The sequence below is a fragment of the Scardinius erythrophthalmus genome (assembly GCF_964197995.2).
Source record: "Scardinius erythrophthalmus genome assembly, chromosome: 18".
Classification (NCBI taxonomy): Eukaryota; Metazoa; Chordata; class Actinopteri; order Cypriniformes; family Leuciscidae; genus Scardinius; species Scardinius erythrophthalmus.
Window position 1 is genome coordinate 36,988,356 of NC_138238.1, and position 19,571 is coordinate 37,007,926.

At 36.3% G+C, this 19,571-nt stretch overlaps 3 protein-coding genes across 5 annotated transcripts in view; 1 reads left to right on the forward strand and 2 right to left on the reverse strand.

Moving 5' to 3' along the window:
* The window catches only part of prkar1ab (protein kinase, cAMP-dependent, regulatory, type I, alpha (tissue specific extinguisher 1) b), a 25,883-nt gene extending 20,188 nt beyond the window's left edge, over window positions 1–5,695 (reverse strand). Inside the window, exons 1-4 of the mRNA XM_081392616.1 lie at window positions 5,455–5,695; window positions 2,715–2,914; window positions 1,378–1,545; window positions 1,206–1,297 (exon numbers count right to left, since the gene is read on the reverse strand). Of these exons, the coding sequence (XP_081248742.1) occupies window positions 1,206–1,297; window positions 1,378–1,545; window positions 2,715–2,888 (434 nt within the window). The 5' untranslated portion in view covers window positions 2,889–2,914; window positions 5,455–5,695. The remainder of the gene's footprint in view (window positions 1–1,205; window positions 1,298–1,377; window positions 1,546–2,714; window positions 2,915–5,454) is intronic.
* Window positions 5,696–6,389: 694 nt separating this feature from the next.
* On the forward strand, window positions 6,390–17,755 carry zdhhc16b (zDHHC palmitoyltransferase 16b). 3 transcript variants are annotated; one of them, XM_081393564.1, is made up of 11 exons: window positions 6,390–6,606; window positions 8,770–8,838; window positions 9,695–9,939; window positions 10,614–10,808; window positions 11,764–11,852; window positions 12,148–12,176; window positions 12,284–12,417; window positions 15,292–15,377; window positions 15,462–15,585; window positions 16,235–16,305; window positions 16,546–17,755. In XM_081393564.1, exons 3-11 carry the CDS (start codon window positions 9,700–9,702, stop codon window positions 16,646–16,648), a joined length of 1,071 nt encoding a protein of 356 aa, XP_081249690.1. In that variant the 5' UTR covers window positions 6,390–6,606; window positions 8,770–8,838; window positions 9,695–9,699; the 3' UTR covers window positions 16,649–17,755. The 3 variants fall into 3 exon arrangements, with proteins under 3 accessions (XP_081249690.1, XP_081249689.1, XP_081249691.1); XM_081393565.1 differs by having other exon boundaries at window positions 6,442–6,606; window positions 8,770–8,894; XM_081393563.1 differs by lacking the exon at window positions 8,770–8,838 and having other exon boundaries at window positions 6,433–6,606.
* A 246-nt stretch (window positions 17,756–18,001) lies between these two features.
* The window catches only part of mms19 (MMS19 homolog, cytosolic iron-sulfur assembly component), a 31,286-nt gene continuing 29,716 nt past the window's right edge, over window positions 18,002–19,571 (reverse strand). Inside the window, exon 31 of the mRNA XM_081393562.1 lies at window positions 18,002–18,504. Within this exon, the coding sequence (XP_081249688.1) occupies window positions 18,474–18,504 (31 nt within the window). The 3' untranslated portion in view covers window positions 18,002–18,473. The remainder of the gene's footprint in view (window positions 18,505–19,571) is intronic.

Genomic DNA, 19,571 nt, shown 5'->3' on the forward strand with positions numbered 1-19,571 from the left:
AAACAAAAAAACAACAGTAATATTATGAAATATTATTACAATTTAAAATAATGGTTCTCTTGAATTTTCATCAGCAAGTACTCCAGTCTTTGGTGTCTTATGATCCTTCAGAAATCATTCTAATATGATGATTTGATACTCAGTTATTATCAATGATGGAAACAGTTGTGCTGTTTAATATATATTTTTGGAATACTTTTTTCAGGGTTTATTGATGAGTAAAACGTTAACAGCATTTATTCATAAAAACAGCATTTATTCAAAATAAAAACATTTCTAACAATATAAATCGTTACCATCACCTTTTATCACTTTAACGCATCCTTGTTGAATTAAAGTACTAATTTCTTAAAAAAAAATAGTTATTGTTCCCAAACTTTTGAACGGTAGTGTATATTGTTACAAAAGATTTTTATTCTAAATAAATACAGTTCTTTTTAACTTTTTATTCATCAAATAATCCTGAAAAAAGTATCTCAGGTTATAAAAAAAATATTAAGCAGCACAACTGTTTCCAACATTGATCATAAATCATCATATTAGAATGATTTCTGAAGGATCATAAGACACCAAAGACTGGAGTACTTGCTGATGAAAATTCAGCTTTGCATCACAAAAATAAATTACATTTTAAAGTATATTAAAAAAGAGAATCATTATTTTAAATTGTAATAATATTTCATAATATTACTGTTTTTTTTTTTTTTTTTTAACTGCAGGCTTGATGAGCATAAGAGACTTCTTTCAAAAACATTAAAAATAGTAATGTTTCCAAACTTTTGACTGGTACTGTATATTTCCAGAACAGAAATCTGAACACTGGATAAAGTCAGGTTTAAAAATCTATTATTTTTGGGTATCTCTTTTTATCACTTCATAAATCAGAAAATACAGTCAGCAGCCATATAAAAAAGAATTGTTTTTAGGAATAAAATGTTATAAATATATGAACCTTCAGAATATATGGGAATTAAAACTGTAAAGTTTGGTGTGTGTAAAGCTGCAGAAGTGGAGATTTCTGACTCAGGAGGAAAAACAGACTTTAAAGATATGCATTGAAATTGAAATCTATTTAATCTATATGCAAATAGACCCTTAAAAGTCTATGTATGTTACATGTTTTCTTTCTACAAGTCTGAAAATAGTTATGAAAAGTCAAATAGCCCAAAATCTCAAAATTGACCAGTGAATGAAATTAAAGTCACCTTCTTTCATTGTCATCCAGATGTGAGAAGAGCACGTTCTTTTCGATGGCTTTGGCGAGAGCGGCCATGGTTTTGTAGTCTTTAGGGATGACCTTCACAGAGACAGAAGAACACGTGACTGCTTCGCCTGACTGACATCCGACATGATCATGTGACTGTGAGGCATACACACCTTCCTGACGTAGGAGGCGGCGTCCTCCTCGGTGTAGACCTCAGCGCTGATGGCTCCTCTCCGCCTGCGACCCTTCACCACGGGGTTCATGGGAGGAGACGCCTCGTCTTCACGAGAGTCCGAGCGAGAGCTGGCTTTCTGCTGGTTCAGGAGCTGCTTCGCCTCCTCCTGCGCATGAAGCACATGCAGAGGCAGAGTTAGAGAAAATGATTTGAAAGGGAGGATTTTGGTTGGATTTAAAGTCACAGTGAAATAGAAGCATCGTTAGATCTGTTCTTCTGTATCGTGACACATATCTGAATGAATCTGGTTATCAGGAACTAAATGTAGAGCAGGACTTGGTTCTATCCATCGGATGTTGGATTATGGGATGTGGGAGTTGCAGTTAATGTAAGAAAGGGGAGGGTTTTCCAAACTAAATGATTGGAGAAGTCCAGCATACTAGTCCAGTTTCACTGGAAAATCCAGAAAATGAAGGTAAAAAACAAACAGAAGATGCATGGATGAATCGTCCACAATAACATCTATAACATGCATTCAGAAAATAAACAGGGTACATTTTTGTTTTATGCAGACGAAAAATCCAAATGTTTACATTTATATATATATATATATATATAAATTTATTTATTTATATATATATAAATAATTATAATCATAATTATTATCCATAGCTAAAACTATTTTTGTTCATTGAAAGAAAGCTGAAAAAATAAATAAAAAAATACTAATTAAAAATCAAATATAAGTAAAAACCTAAACTTGTTTCAATTAGTTTCCAAAGCAACATTTTTAATTTTCATTTAGTTTAGACTGCTAACTGGAAATAAATAAACATTTAAAATGAACTAAAACAAATAAAAATTAATTTAACGTATTTGGTAAAATAAACACACTCACACAAAAAAAACTATTTGAAATGACAAAAGCACAAAAATACAAAAAATTAAACTGAAAAACAAAAATATAAAAACAAGTGCCAATTAAAGAATTAATGAAAACTATAAAAGTATATAAACCATACTAACAAATTGTCAATTACAATAAAAGTTATTTAATTTTTATTTTTTATTCTTTCGACAAAAAGTTTTTACACATATGCATATTTGTAGACATTTAATAACATAAGGCCTTATTTGCTGGATAAATAATTCAAATTATTATGAGTAAGTACTTATTTATTGAAAGTGGATGTCTTATATTAAACTGCTTTTGCCACTGGTTTATAAAAACAAACTGCATGAGCGGCTAATTGTTTTAATACACACATCCCATCTTTCTTAATGCAAAGTGCTGTCAGCAAGGGCTCTCCGTCAGAACGATCCGGATGCACAAACCTTCTCCAGCTTCTCGAAGTGCTCTCTGAGGAAGGCCATGGGTCTGTCGGGCCGTGAGGTGCACAGCTGCACGATGCAGTCCTTCAGCAGCTGCTGGATGTTGTGTTTCTGCACGTATATCTCACATTCCCTCAGACTCTTCTCCTCCTCACTGCCCGCGCTGCCTGATGCCATGATGAACGCTAGATCTGACCTCTGACCTGCGGGGACACAGATCAAACGAGTGACACGCCGAAAACTCGCCAAGATGCTGACTACATGAAATATAGTCAATTCAGTCAATAATTAAACATGGGAAGGATCCGTGAATACAAATACAGAAGGTCTGAAAAGTATTTATTTCCTTAAAGGAACACTCCACCATTTTTTGAAATAGGGCTTATTCACCTTCTTTCCTACATTTAGATAAGTGGGCAAATGCGTTTTTGTCTCAGTGCATGCATTCTTTTAGTTTGACAGGGTCGGCGCTAGCTTAGCTTAGCATAATGAATGGAATCCTTTGTTGCCAGCTAGCATGTCCTGAGTAAAAGTGATATATATAAAAAAAAAAACCACCTAATTACTTCTTGTGGCCTGCGTATTCACAATGAGTACAAATAGCGATGCAGATTAACACTAGGTGATTTCCTAGGCAGATACTGACTTATATATTAAGGACTATATTAGGGGGAAGCACAGGCGAAGCACTGCTACTTGGGCGTGATATCTCTGTGCCCAAGTAGCAGTGCTTCGCCTGTGCTTCCCCCTAATATAGTCCCAAGTCAATATCTGCATAGGAAATCGGCTAGTGTTAATCTGCATCGCTATTTGTACTTGTGAATACGCAGGCCACAAGAAGTAAATAGGTGGGTTTTTTTTTTATATATATATATATCACTCTTACTCAGGACATGCTAACTGGCAACAAAGGATTCCATTCATTATGCTAAGCTAAGCTAGCGCCGACCCTGTCAAACTAAAACAATGCATGCACTGAGACAAAAATGCATTTGCCCACCTATCTAAATGTAGGAAAGAAGGTGAATAAGCCCTATTTCAAAAAACGGTGGAGTGTTCCTTTAAAATGTATTACATGAAATATAGTCAATTCAGTCAATAATTAAACATGGGAAGGATCCTTGAATACAAATACAGAAGGTCTGAAATGTATTTATTTCCTTAAAGGAACACTCCACCATTTTTTGAAATAGGGCTTATTCACCTTCTTTCCTATATTTAGATAGGTGGGCAAATGCGTTTTTGTCTCAGTGAATGCATTGTTTTAGTTTGACAGGGTCGGCGCTAGCTTAGCTTAGCATAATGAATGGAATCCTTTGTTGCCAGCTAGCATGTCCTGAGTAAAAGTGATATAAAAAAAAAAAAAAACCCCACCTAATTACTTCTTGTGGCCTGCGTATTCACAACAAGTACAAATAGCGATGCAGATTAACACTAGGCGATTTCCTATGCAGATATTGACTTATATATTAAGGGCTATATTAGGGGGAAGCACAGGCGAAGCGTGATATCTCTGTGCCCAAGTAGCAGTGCTTCACCTGTGCTTCCCCCAATATAGTCCCAAGTCAGTATCTGCATAGGAAATCGCCTAGTGTTAATCTGCATCGCTATTTGTACTTGTTGTGAATACGCAGGCCACAAGAAGTAATTAGGTGTTTTTTTTAATATATATATCACTTTTACTCAGGACATGCTAACTGGCAACAAAGGATTCCATTCATTATGCTAAGCTAAGCTAGCGCCGACCCTGTCAAACTAAAACAATGCTTGCACTGAGACAAAAATGCATTTGCCCACCTATCTAAATGTAGGAAAGAAGGTGAATAAGCCCTATTTCAAAAAACGGTGGAGTGCTCCTTTAAAAATGTATTACAAGAAATATCGCTTAATATAAAATCCAATAATTACAGTAAAACTAAATAACCCATCTGTCATGTTTGAGCCTTAATAAAGTTATTCTGGATTATTCAAATGATGTTGGATGTCAGTTGTTATGATGGGGGAGGGGGGGCTATTGTTGTTCTTTGCTAAAATATTGAGAAACTCTGATATGTACATGTTGCAGAATTAATAACAACATCATTAACGTCTACACATGATGAAAATACATTCTGACCCAGCAGGAGGACAGGATTACAGCATCATTTATGAGATTGATGTCAGAAATAATCTGGAGATTATCTTTGTTTACAACACACCTGTGCAGTTTGATTCACTGCATGGACTACATGCGTTTCCTATGATTCAATATTTACAGAAAAACAACTTTATGTTGCAGGTTGCTAATGATTATTATAAGATTATGTTGACATAAAATAATTTCACACTTCAACAACGTCAATCAGAATACTAGTATATTTATATTTAGGATGAACGACACGATCACAAATTTAAATCCATTTCCCAAGACCAACAGAATATGAAAATATCATTTTAATATACATCAAAACGCAACTCAAAATACAACAGAACAGACATGCCGTTTTCTAAAATGACCTCGAAACCTCGACAAGAATGTTAAACCTTAAAACAAACGAACCTTAAAACAAATAAAATATAATCCTGCTATATATATATTCTTATATTTTCTGCTACAAATATCTAGCAGAAGGCCGCCGAGTGGTCGCCATCTTTATCCGTATCATAAACAAATGGCATTTACAGCATTTAACGATCATTCCAGATGTTTAGCGCTACATCTACTCGACAGAAACACGACATTTCGAGTATCGTTATTTCTTACCGAGCCTTTATAACGCGACTCGGCTTCTGCGTTATTCCGTTATTCAGAGACGGCGCAACAACTCTTCTTCACAGGCGCTTGGACGTCTGCCAACCGGAAATGGTAAAACACCAATCAAAGCCTGCCATTGACGTCAATGCGCCTCGCTCTCACATGGAAACTGTAACCCTGGGTAACCTTAAAGGGAACGTAGCACCTGAGTACCATACTCGTAATTCTCCTCGATAAGCCCCTTCATACCAAGGACGATAACTAGAAAGACAGCGATGAAGATTTATTTTTAAAAATCGTTCTTAATGTTAAATAATAGCAGAGTTCACACCACAGCTATAATGATAACGGCACAGAGAAACGATATCGTTGGAATCACCTTTAAGGCTCGTTCACACCAATAATAACTATAACTATAATAACAATAAATATAACTGCATTAGTGTCCGATATTCTGTTTATTCTATGCGCGTGCTTGCTTGTCTGTCACTTTAAATGCTCGAGCTCTTTTCAGCAGGATGGATTCTGATTGGCTGTCAATGTTTTTATTGTTCATCAGCTGGATAAAATCGTTATGAAAGTGAATCTAAATATGATATTGTTTCTCTGTGCCATTATCGTTATAGCTGTGGTGTGAACTCTGATATTTTATATTATAATATTATAATATACTATTTAATATTGAGAATTTATTTTAGAACTATATCTTTATCGTTATCTTTGTAGTTATTGTCCTTGCAACTTGTTCTAACTATCTGGATATCTTTATTTTATTTTATTTTACCTAAGTCCAATAAACAAACAAACAAACAAACAAATACATATAGACAATCTCATGGGCCTCAATGGTTGGTCTGTCTTGAATTTTATACAATGTCGTTTAAAATCAATTTCTATATTGAGAAAATTACAAAGATTTCACGTAACGCTGCGTAAAAAATAATAGGTTCAAGCGCTGCTGTCGCGACCTTTATTTTGAAAACCGCTGTAAACACCGGAAGTGTAATTGGTACTCAGTTCATGCTGCTGAATTTGCTGAGAGGAGATGTGTATTATTTTGAATGTGTGATCATCCTGAACGTGTTTCATTCAATTGCGAACATGAGCTGAATCCTTGTATGAGCAATTCGGTGGAAAACCTTTACGGAACCAGATTTGGTGGTACGTAGCCTGTCTTTTTCAATCTGTTTCGTTTACCTGCCGGTGCATTATGAGCATCTTCACGTGACGTTCCCATGTGAATAGTGTATATACAGCAGCCGTCCACTGCAGTGACCGTAGAAACACACCAGCCCTCACATGCTCCTGTACTAGTCTATTCGTCCATTATTTGACCTGGGCTGTCTTTGTTCTGCTGTTGTAATGGAAAGTTTATCCTTTGATCAGAAGTGAAAGTGTACACCTGAGGTCATGTATCCGGTCTCAGTGTTCCAGTGTGTGTCAATCATAACCATGGCAGTGGAACCGGGTCAAGTGTGGGACAGATGGCAAACGCACTGAGCTGAGCTTGTGTGCTGTTACTTCAGTCCTGAATTTCTTGAAATGTCCTGAAATAATCCACAAAGTGCATGGGTAACGTGCTAACGGGATATGTGAGCGTGCTCTGCTGTAAGAAGTGACTGAGGTTAAGCCTTTCCAATCACAGTGCAAAGCTCCTTACTTTTGGAGGAAAAGGGGCTTCCCATCATGCACACACATGCACTTACTGTCCAGTGGACTGGATGCATGTCTTTGTCTTTTTTAGCTCACTTCCATGTTGTTGCAAACTCTTAAAAAGGAAATCTGATGCATTTTGTAAGGGACTGATAGCCTCGGCAGTCACCATCCATTTCCATTGCATCTTTTTTAAATGAAAGTGAATGGTGACTGAGACTCTAAATAACATCAGGGTTTCACAGAGAGTAAATGATGAATATGTAATGTTTAAATGCTAGTTTTTGTAAGCAAAACTTAAAAACTTTGTTTCCCCACAGAACAAATTTGGGTTACACCAACCAAACCCTAATCCTCACTTAATTTGGTAACACTTTATTTGACAGTGTCCTTGTTACTCATGTTATGCATAATTACATGCAACTAACCTTAAACTTAATCCCAACCCTATAGTAAGTACATGTAGTTAATTACTATCATTTAGTACTTACATTTTAATTACACTATAACAATGACACCTCAAATAAAGGGTTATACTTAATTTGGTAACACTTTATTTTATAGTGTCCTTGTTACAGTGTATTTATAAACTAAGTGCTGAGTGATAGTAATTAACTACATGTACTTACTATAGGGTTGGGATTAAGTTTAAGGTTAGTTGCATGTAATTATGCATAATTTATACTAACTACTATACAAACTACACGTAACATGAGTAACAAACCCTTTTTGTTTTAAGGTGTCCTTGTTACAGTGTAATTAAATAAGCACTCAGTAATATTAATTAATAACATGGTTTGGTTTATAGAGTTAGTTGTTGCTTATGCATAATTTACTGTAATTACTATAGTGTGTACGTAGATGTGTAACAGGGACACTAAAATAAAGTGTTACCCAAATTAGTTTATTTTAGTATTATTTATTAATGATTATTATATTGTTATATATATATAACTTATAAAAAATAAAAAAATAATATATATATATATATATATATATATATATATATGATATTTGATTTTTATTTATTTATTTAATATCTTTGGTCTCTGCACATACTTCCATTTGTGTTATTTAATATCTAAGATGACCCTTTTTGTCCATCAAAACATTAAAATCTGTGCACTGACCTGAGAGTTTACATTCAAGCACTGTGTTTCACTAAAAGCTTTTTAACTTGGTAACGAGCTACTGACACCATGTGACTTCAGGATGACGTCGTCATCACGTCACGGCGTGTAATTGTCTTCACCACAAGCTCACCTTTCACCTGCGACATTTGGAGAAGTGGGTCCGGGCGGCCAGTTTGAGAGGAACCCCATGGGACTGGGATAAAAATACTGCCTCAGTCTAGTAACCAATCCTCACTTTCATCAGCCACTGGCCGTATCAGATGCACACTTATTGTCCTCCTGAGGAAGTGCGTCCAGTGCTGGGTTACAGTGGTCTTGTGACTTGAAACTTTTCTTAAGTTGGTTGTTGTTGTTACATAAGGTGAACTGCCAAGGACTTGATCAAATATTTAGTGTGTTTTTTTCTGCCTCGGACATTAGTTGATAATCCTGCGCAATAGTTATACACCCTTTGACCAGGTATTTTGATCTCGCTACGTTCTATGTAATCAAACTAATGCTTTACTGTGTGTGTGTGTGTGTGTGTCTATGGTTGCAGTTCTGGAGTAGATCTCTTGGAAATGGGACAGTTTCTCTCTTGGTACAGACAAGCTAAGGACAGTTTTTAGTGAGTCCCATTTTAATGCATTTATTTGCCTAGAAAAGCAGAAACGATAAGAGTTGGTAAGGATTTTAATTACATTCTGTGTGCCTAAAAGATTTTGTAATTTTTTTTGCACAATTTATTTATTATCTATTTGCTTATTTAATATATTGGTAATTGGAATATGTTTTGTATGTGTGTGTTTTTATTTGATTTAAAAATGTATTTATTTAGTTATTTGCTTGCTTTTTTATTTATTTATATTTATTTATTTTTCCAGAATATTTTTGGAATGTTCTATATGTGTTATTTTATTATAATTTTAAAAATCAAATGTATTTATGAATGTATGTACTTGTATATTTATTTTATCCAATGTTTGTGTTTGTTTTTTTACATTTTGAAATCATTTGTTACTTTTTTAACTTAGTTACTTGTATATTTTTCCCGAATATCTTCTATACAGTGTGTGTTTATTTGGTTTTCAAAATTATTTATTTAGTTTACGTATTTTTCTTTGATTTATTTATTTTATTATTCACCTTATTCTCACATTTTTAATAAGAATAATAATAAAAAAGATATTGCCTAATTTTGCTATTATAAGAAGATAATTAATAGATTTATCATTTTTAATCATCATTTCTTTCTGAGTTTTATTCATTTACAAAGTCTTTGGTTCTATAGGCTGTGTTATTTATTGATTTTGTGTGTTTAAGTAAGAGTATAAAGCTCAAAAGAAGCTGTTACTGCTGTTTTCAGGTGTGGAGGTTAGGGAGCTTGTAACCTGTGTGTGTGCGCTACGCAGAAGAGAAACACTGAGCCTCTGTCGTGTGTGTGTGTGTGTGTGTGTGTGTGTGTGTGTGTGTGTGTGTTGTAGGAGGGATGCGTAGCTGGAGGTGGTACCTCTCCAGGGTCATGCGTCTCTTCCTGCGCTGGTTCCGGCTCTGCCTTCGACGAGGACGCAGAAAGCGGCCGAACCGAGTACGAGACCTGTGGAACTATGGGACGGTGCTGATGAAGTCCCTGTACTACAACGTCCTGACCAATTCAGATACGGTGCTTGACTGTGTCTTTGAGCCCATCTACTGGCTGGTGGACAATATGACCCGCTGGTTTGGAGTGGTAGGCAGAACAAAATCTATTCTCTTAAAGGGTTAGTTCTCCCAACAATGAAGATTCTGTCAGTAATTACTCACCCTCATGTTGTTCCAACCCCGTAAGACTTTCGTTCATCTTCAGAACACAAATTAAGATATTTCTGATGAAATCTGAGAGCTGGCTCACTCCTCCATAGGCTGCTATGTAATCGATATCTGCCATCCCAAAAAAGTTAGTAAAGACATCGTTAAAATAGTCCAAGTGACTCCAGTGGCTCAACCTTAAGTTTCTCAAGCCACGAGAATACTTTTTGTGCGCAAAAAAAAAAACGTATTCATGGAATTATTGCATATTCATAGAACCACGCATACTAAATGAGGCAAGGGTGTCGAGTTACATTCAAGATATTTTAAGACATGGAAAAAAAAAATTTCAAGGAAAAAATCATTTTGGTGAACAACGATGAGTTTTAAGTGATAAAATTAGTGACTACACCCAACATTTAGTCAGAACCTCTAGTAAATTACACATTATTTTGTTTAGCTGTCCATCTAGAATCATAATCTATATTTTAAACCGTGATTCTCAGTTTATCCAGAATCGTGCAGCTCTTGTGGGAACTTGTTAGTGCATGTTTAACTCTAACAGCTCACATGATTAACCATTTCTAATCCCTCATCTCTGTCTCTCCCGTGAAGGTGTTTGTGTCTCTGGTGATCGCCTTGACCAGCTCCATCGTGATCATCGTCTATCTGTGTGTTCTGCCCATCATCTTCAACACGTACCCTGTTCACTGGATCCTCTGGCACCTCTGTTACGGCCACTGGAACCTCCTCATGCTGGTCTACCATTACTATAAAGCCATCACCACGTGTCCGGGTTTCCCACCACAGGTGCCTTTTTTTCATAGTCCAATTTCACATTTTAAGTAAGCAATAGAGAACAACAATTGGGTTCTGGAAGTAAAAGTAGTTCTGATTTTTAACAATAACTTCTAAACCGTTAATAACAGAGCTATGAGGTCATTAAAGGGATGCTTCACTGATTAGCATTAAGCTTTGTATCAGTAGAAACCCGGTAGTATTCTCGAATGACCGTGCTTCCCCCCCTCATGCCCCCCTGAGACGAGAGATTTCTGTATTGTGTGTCTGGAAAAAAACCTCAGATGACACAAAAATCATCATTTATCTCATCAGAGGCTTTTGTGTCCAGAGGCGAGAGACTCCAGCCAGTAGGAGGAGCTCGTCCCGCATGTCTTCAACCCGCCCATAGGGGGATCTCACCATAAAACGCCGTCTTTTCAGTTTCAGTCGACTAGTAGCCTAGCTGTGTCATTTCTCCCGATACTGCCCTCTGTAACCGGTAGGCGTGGCTTGGGAGTGTCCTCGTAGGGCAGCGAAGCAAGTGCATTCTGGGAGTTGTTGTCTTTCATCCACATGAGCCAAAAATACATTTTCTGGCTTTTCTCAGTCTAGAAGGCTCCAACTTCTAAAATAATTTCACATTTCTACTACATAAATGACCCAATTTAAATACACATTCATCTTTCCAGCGGTGAAATATCCCTTTAAAAGATAGTGATCTCGATTCAAACACCCACGTGATCTAATTCCTAAAGTCTGCACTATTTCAACTTGTTTTAAAATAATCATGTTTAAGTTACTCATGATTCTGCAAGAAATTCCACCAATCAGAAAATTAAAAACAAGCAAATTACACCAAAATAACTTTTTTTTTCTGCTGGTCCAGTCCCGTGAAACGCTGCGTTTTCATTCATTGTGTACTTTTTATTTTGAATATTTAACATTTCATTAAGTGTTTGTTGCATGCGTGTGTCTTTTGTTTTAGGAAAAGAGTGATATACCAACTGTTACTATCTGCAAAAAATGTATAGTTCCCAAACCAGCCAGAACTCATCACTGCAGTATCTGCAACAGGTGAGACGAGTTAGCGAACTGAAGTGTCCTAAATGAAGTAATGCCAGTTAATTATGCATAATTATATTCAACTAAGCCTAAACCAAACCATATTCCTTCTAACCCTATAGAAAGTACATGTTGTTAATTAATATTACTCCGTACTTAAATGTGTAATTGCAAGAATTACATTTGAATATTGTAGCATTTTTTTTATTAATGGAATAAAATATTTCATTTAAAGATTAATCAAATAATCAGTTGCTGCAGTCTTAATTTTTAAATGAAATAATGCGTTATGTTTTCTCCATCACAGATGTATTTTGAAAATGGACCACCACTGTCGTATCCTTGTCAAGCAGCCAGTAAATGACCATACGATACGTGAAGAAAAGTAAATGTTCTTTCATTATTATGTGACGATATTCCGTCTTAACTGAGCGCTCTTCCAGCCTGGCTGAATAACTGCGTGGGTCACTTCAACCACCGTTACTTCTTCAGCTTCTGCCTGTTCATGACCATGGGCTGCATCTACTGCAGCATCAGTGCCAAAGACATGTTCCTGGACGCCTATAACGCCATCGAGGTGAGGTCCTTCTGGGGTTTTACTTTTACTCAGGCAAACTTACAACATCCAAATGCCTTCAGAGAGTTTACTCTGTGGATATGTCTCTTCTGCTCACCAAAGCTGCATTTACTTGATCCGAAATACTGTAAAAACTGTAATATTGTGAAATATTAGTAAAATTTAAAATGTAACTGTTTTCTATGTGGATATATGTTGAAATGTAATTTATTCCTGTGATCAAAGCATCATTACTCCAGTCTTCAGTGTCACATGATCCTTCAGAAATCATTCTAATATGATGATTTGATGCTCAAGAAACATTTCTGATTATTATCAATGTTGAAAACGGTTGTGCTGCTTCATATTTTTGTGGAAACCGTGATATTATTTGATGAAAATAGCTTTTGATCAATTTAATGCATCCTTGCTGAATAAAAGTATTAATTTATCTCAAAAATAGAAATTTAAATGATCATAATGGGAGATTGTTAAATGGTGAGCTTGTGCTTGTATTGTTTTTATAGTCAGGCAGGTATATGGACATTCACACACAAGGGTAGGCGGTCCTGGGGCGGGGCTAATCTAAAGGTGAGGCGGGCCTAGTCTAAAGGGGGAGGTGGTCCTGGGGGCAGGGCTAATCTAAAAAGAGGTGGTCCTGGGGGGGTGGGGCTAATCTAAAGGGGAGGCGTCCTGGGGCGGGGCTAATCTAAAGGGGAGGTGTTCTGGGGCGGGGCTAATCTAAAGGGGAGGCTGTCATTGGGGCGGGGCTAATCTAAAGGGGAGGTGTTCTGGGGGCGGGGCTAATCTAAAGGGGAGGTGTCCTGGGGGCAGGGCTAATCAATATAGAGCTGGTAAGTCCCGCCCCTTCCGCTAACCCCACTGGACCTCTAGGTTGAAAAATCGTCAATGCAAGTGAATGGGAGAAAATCATTATTTTCTGGTCCCGTTTGAATTGTGCCATGAATGTGAACATATGTTGTCTATGAATTTTTAATATAATTTTTCGTGTAAGGAATGCTACAATTTAGCGGGTAGAAGTTTGATAAGGTTAGACTGTGTGAGAGCACTTTGTGGACTACAACTCTCAATGCATTTGAAACGTCAACACCACTAGCACACGGACACTAGCTCACGGATCCCGCTAAACATGGCTGTGTCTTTGGTGCACTTCACCGCCTTCTTTCAGGGAGAGAACAAAATCGTTGAAGTTGGTGAAAACCACGGGTAAGTCAACTTTATGGGGTGACGTCACATAGGCGACATGTAGTCTTTCTCGTTATGTCTTTTCCACAACTGCTAGCCGAAGAATCATACCATATACTGTCAAACTCGTAACATGAAAAGTTATATAAAAAATTCACAGACAACATATGTTCAATTCATGGCACAATTCAAACGGGACCAGAAAATAATTATTTTCTCCCATTCACTTGCATTGACGATTTTTCAACCTAGAGGTCCACTTGGGGTTTTACGGATGGGCGGGACTTACCAGCTCTATACCATTCCCACAGCAGGTAGAAACTGCACAGAGACTGCAGGTGCACTCTGGGTAAAACTCCTAGAGGGCAAAAGCTGACATTGTTTTTTGTCTTACTGTAAGGAATGTTCCGGTTTAAATTCAAGTTCAGCCTGTTGTTGGTATCCACAGAACATATTTTCAACTTTCCATTCACGTAAAAGTCATGTTCACATTAGGGCTTTTACTATGCAAAACATTGTTGACTTGTTTCAGAGTATAGTCTCAAGACTTAAACATTATTTGTGTTAGAATGACACTACTGTCATAAAATTACCTACTAAATGTTTTAGTGCTTTCACCTCACAGGCTACTATTAATCATTAGTAAGCACAGCCCTGAAACCTGTTAAAGGATTAATTCACTTCAGAATTCAAATTTCCTGATAATTTACTCTCCCCCACATCATCCAAGATGTTCATGTCGTTCTTTCTTCAGTCGAAAAGAAATTAAGGTTTTTGAGGAAAACATTCCAGGATTTTTCTCCATATAATGGACTTCAATGGGGTCCAACAGTTTGAAGGTCCTAATGTCAGTTTCAGTGCAGCTTCAAAGAGCTCTACACGATCCAGCCGAGGAATAAGAGTCGTATCTAGACAAACCATCAGCCATTTTATAACAAAAACGAACATGTAAAAAAAGCACAAGGTCATCTTTAAGACTAGTTAGTCTCAGTTAACTTTCTGCCCAGTGAACTTGCAGCCACAGACAATCAATAATTGTCAGTCATATGAGCTCTGAAAGACTTCAGCTTAATATATGTAGCAGTGTAGAATATTAGTGATATGTGATTTGTGGAATTATTGGAAATTATGTAGTTGATGGTTTTAGTCCTCAGAAATGTTACTTTGACTACCATTCAAAACTGTGGGGTCAGCGAGAATTTGTCATTCATTTCAGGGGGGGACAAAATCATCAAGGATGCATTCAATTCATCAAAAGTGACAGTAAAAACATGTATAATGTTACAAAAGATTCTATTTCAAATAAACACTGTTCTTTTAAACTTCCTATTCATCAAAGAATCCTATAAAAAAAAAAAAATTGAACACCGTTTCCACCAAAAATATGAACATTGATAATAATCATAAATGTTTCTTGAGCATCAAATCATCATATTAGAATGATTTCTGAAGGATCATGTGACACTGAAGACTGGAGTAATGATGCTGAAAATTCATCTTTGATCACTTTTTGACATAGTTATTTAAAATGGTAATAATATTTCAAAATATTACTGTATATTTGATTTAAAAAAAATGCAGCCTTGGTGAGCAGAAGAGACTTCTTTAAAAAACGTTTTAAAAAACCATACCGACCCTAAAGTTTTGATCAGTAGTGTGGGTAAGTTATGATGATGGTTGTGTTTGAAGAGCTCCTACCAGACGCCTCCACCGTCCTTCACCCGTGAGGAGAGAATGCTTCATAAGAGCCTCGTTTATCTGTGGGTGTTGACGAGGTAAGACTGCTCATTACCGTGAGAGTTTTCACATGCTAATCTTGAACGCCTGACGTCTCTAGCGTGTGCTCTTCCCTCCACCAGTTCGGTGTCTGTGGCTCTGGGAAGCCTCACGCTGTGGCACGCGGTGCTGATCACCAGAGCGGAGACCAGTGTGGAGAGACACATCAACCACAGAGAGAGAACACGCCTCAAACTGAGGGGCAAAGTGAGAGACGACAACACACACTGACACCAGCCAGTTTACAAATCCACGAAGAATAATAATAACATTGTTACTAATAATAATATTGTAATAATATATTTGGAAATATGTATTTTATATATTTTAAATATTGTATAATAATATATCTGGAAACTGGTTATTTTATTATTAGTGACAATGTTATTATTATTGTTAAACCTTTTGGGTTTTAATTTTTTTGTTAAATAATTTTTTGGTTTTCATTTTTGCTTTTAGAGATTGTTACATAAAACTAACATAAAACGCAATCGCAAAAATCTGATAATATTATTATTTAATGATAACAATATTAATAATAATAATAATATTGTTACTACTACTACTAATAATAATACTATATTTGGAAACAGTTATTTTATTGTTATTATTAATGTTTGTTAATATTATTATTAAACTTTTGGGGTTTTACTTTTTTTTTTCTTCTTTTTTTTTGGTTTTCATTTTTGCTTTTAGAGATTAAGTTATATAAAACTAACAGCGCAAAAATCAATAATACAATATTTATTATTATTATTATTTTTTGATATTTTCTTTTTGGGGGTTTTCAGAGATGAAGTTCTATAAAAATGTAGTATTGTAATTTTTGAAGATTGACTCGACTGTCTGTTCACAGATTTTCCGTAACCCATATCACCATGGAATGCTGAACAACTGGAGAAGGTTTTTTGGTGTTGAGAAGTGGAGGTGAGATGTTTACCATATATATATATGTTTATATTTATATTTATATATATATATATATATATATATATATATATATATATATATATATATATATATATATATATATATATATATATATATATATATATATATATATATATAATTTTTATTTATCTTTTTCAATTTAGGTAAAGGCAAACCCTCACTGTACAACTATTTCACAGTGAATATTTTCTAATCAGTTTTTTTATTGCCTCTCAGTGACTGGCTAACGCGAGTTCTGTTGCCCTCCGCTCATCTTCCTCATGAGGACGGCCTGACGTGGGACTGTCCTCCATACAGGAACAACACTGTGGTCATATGACGCGTCACATGATCAGATCCGCTCATATCTCAGACTCTGATGAAGGGGCTCTGCATCACCCCTGACCTTTAGAAATCAACGACTGCTGACCTTTAGGTCGTCTCTTTATTTTGAATGTTATACCAGTGTGAGATCCTTGTGCCGAGTTCAAAGTAGTTCTTGGTGCCAAAGACTTAATGTGAATGGATTTTGGTGACATCAGTGGAATATTTATATTTTTTTAACTTAAAAGATTCACTTCCAATGGCGATCATGACGACACACGGGAATCTTTGAGCTGTGTCCTTTATGAAACTGTTTTTCACCATGTCTAAACATTTCCAAAGTGGTCCGTGCATTTTGTTAAATTGAAGTTAGTCAAACATTTGCTATGATTTGCAAATGTTTTCGAATTAACACACTTTTAGATATGAAATACGCCTGTAGTTTTACTGCATCTGTACAGACATGCGATGGGCTCCAGAAGTCTGAGACTACTGGGGAATTTTTTTTTTACATAAATATATTTGATTCTTTTCTTGTTACATTTTTCTCATTATAAAATATATTTTCGGTATAACAATTAACATGAATTTCAGGATGTCTTGGTATTTGAAATGTTCCCTGTTTGCTTTAATGCACCTTTTTGTAAGTAATAACATGGTCAAAATGTAAAAAACTTTTTTTAATTGGTTACTTAGAATTGTTACTGACTCTTTTTTCTCTCTTTTTTTACTGAAAATTTTCTAAATCCTAAAACGAAAAGGTTTCGGTAACATTTTACAATAAGGTCTCATTTATTAGTTAACGCATAAGCCGACATGAACTAATATTGAGAAATATATATTTTTAAAGCATTTGTTAACGTTAAACCATGAACAATTTTTTTAAATGTTAGTTTAAAGTGCATTAACGTTAACAGATACAACTTTTTGATTTTAAAAGTGTTTTAGTAAATGTTGAATTGAATATTTATACATTTTTGTAGAATTGTATTGTCCATTGTTAGTTGATGTTAAATTAAATCTTAAGTATTATTTTCAGATCCCCATGTTTTATTTTCATTTGCATATTTTCAGTATGTTCTCAGACTTCTGGATGAAATGTGAAATAAATGCAAGCAAGCTGAAAACATTTTGGTGTTATTGATGATTGTGTTTAACTACCTGAAATACTCAGGTCAGGTTCATGTTAATGGTTCCAGCACTTACTGTACAAATAAACTGGTGTGATATAAAACATCAGTTCCAACTGAGAAATTAGGACAGAGCACATTACCACAATCTACCTTTAGTTTTAAAACGCATTACGTTTGACTTCTTTCTTAGAAATGGCCCATTAATAACTGATTCACTGCTAAAGCTTCACAATATACACATTTACAAAAAGTTTTATTGACAGGTTATTTGACATTTAAATATGGTTTATATTCTTGGCATCAGTTTTGTCAGTCTTGAGAAAGTGAACAACAACCAAGCTTGTGGCTAACGAAACATCAGTTTAAAAATACTGACATCAGGACAGTCGTATCAACGGCACATTCAAAGATCCTGCATCTAACATTCCTATAATATGGACACGACGTGACTGAAGAAATGATGACAGCGCTGCGGCGCATGTGAGTGTGTGTGTGTGTGTGTGTGTGTGTGTGTGATTTACTCTTGCGGCAGCTGTTGAAGGTCCGGCTGGAAAGAGCATCACTGGGGTTCGTGTTCAAGCACTTCTCGGCTGCCGACAGTTTGTTCAGCCGTTGTTGTGGCCAGGGAGGACAACCTCGTGCCACATCATAAAAAAGGGGATAAGGAAGTAAAATCAAAGGCTGTGAGCGGTGATCTGGGTCATCTCTTCATCTTCCTCCGGGGCTTCCTAACAAAAACCTGTGGATGAGGAGAGCAATATTAGATGCTGTTTGTCAGTAGCCGCTTTCCCACTGTCGGGCCAATAGCCTCGGACTTCAAGCACCGAGCCCAAAATCAAGTTGTGTTTCCACTGTTGGGCCAGTAGCCTCGCAGCACTACCCCAAAACCTGCCCTAAACACGCCTCCATAGAACGACGTGTCACCAGCTGACTAAAACTAGCTAAATTGCAAAGTGACCATGGCCGAAGCCAACGTTTGGTCTTTCCTTAAAGGGATAGTTCACTTTGAAATAAAATTTTGGTATGTTTTAGCTTACCTCAAGGGCATCCAAGATGTAGGTGTCTTTGTTTCCGCAGTAGTTTCAATTTTGATATTTTTAGGTCAAACCGTTCTTGTCTGTCAGTCATATGATGCAGGTCTATGGTCACTGTCTCAAAGAGCATGCACAGAGTCCAAATTAAAACAATTCCCCATCGTCCAAATTAAACAATTCCCCATCATAAGTACACATTGATGGCCTAAGACACGAAACGACCGGTTTGTGTGAGAAAACGAACCGTATTTATATCGTTTTTACCTCTAATAACACAGCCACGTCCAAGTGGTCTGAAGGCGCGGGCGCTTCCTATAGTGTGACGTGTGCGCAGACTGGTGCATAGATATATACACACTAGATTCCGCCTTGGCTACGGGAGTTCATTGGAACGAGGCGACATCTAGTGTGTATATATCTATGCACCAGTCTGCGCACACGTCACACTATAGGAAGCGCCCGCGCCTTCAGACCACTTGGACGTGGCTGTGTTATTAGAGGTAAAAACGATATAAATACGGTTCGTTTTCTCACACAAACCGCTCGTTTCGTGTCTTAGGCCATCAATGTGTACTTACGATGGGGAATTGTTTAATTTGGACGATGGGGAATTGTTTAATTTGGACGATGGGGAATTGTTTTAATTTGGACTCTGTGCATGCTCTTTGAGACAGTGACCATAGACCTGCATCATATGACTGACAGACAAGAACTTGAAACTACTGCGGAAACAAAGACACCTACATCTTGGATGCCCTTGAGGCAAGCTAAA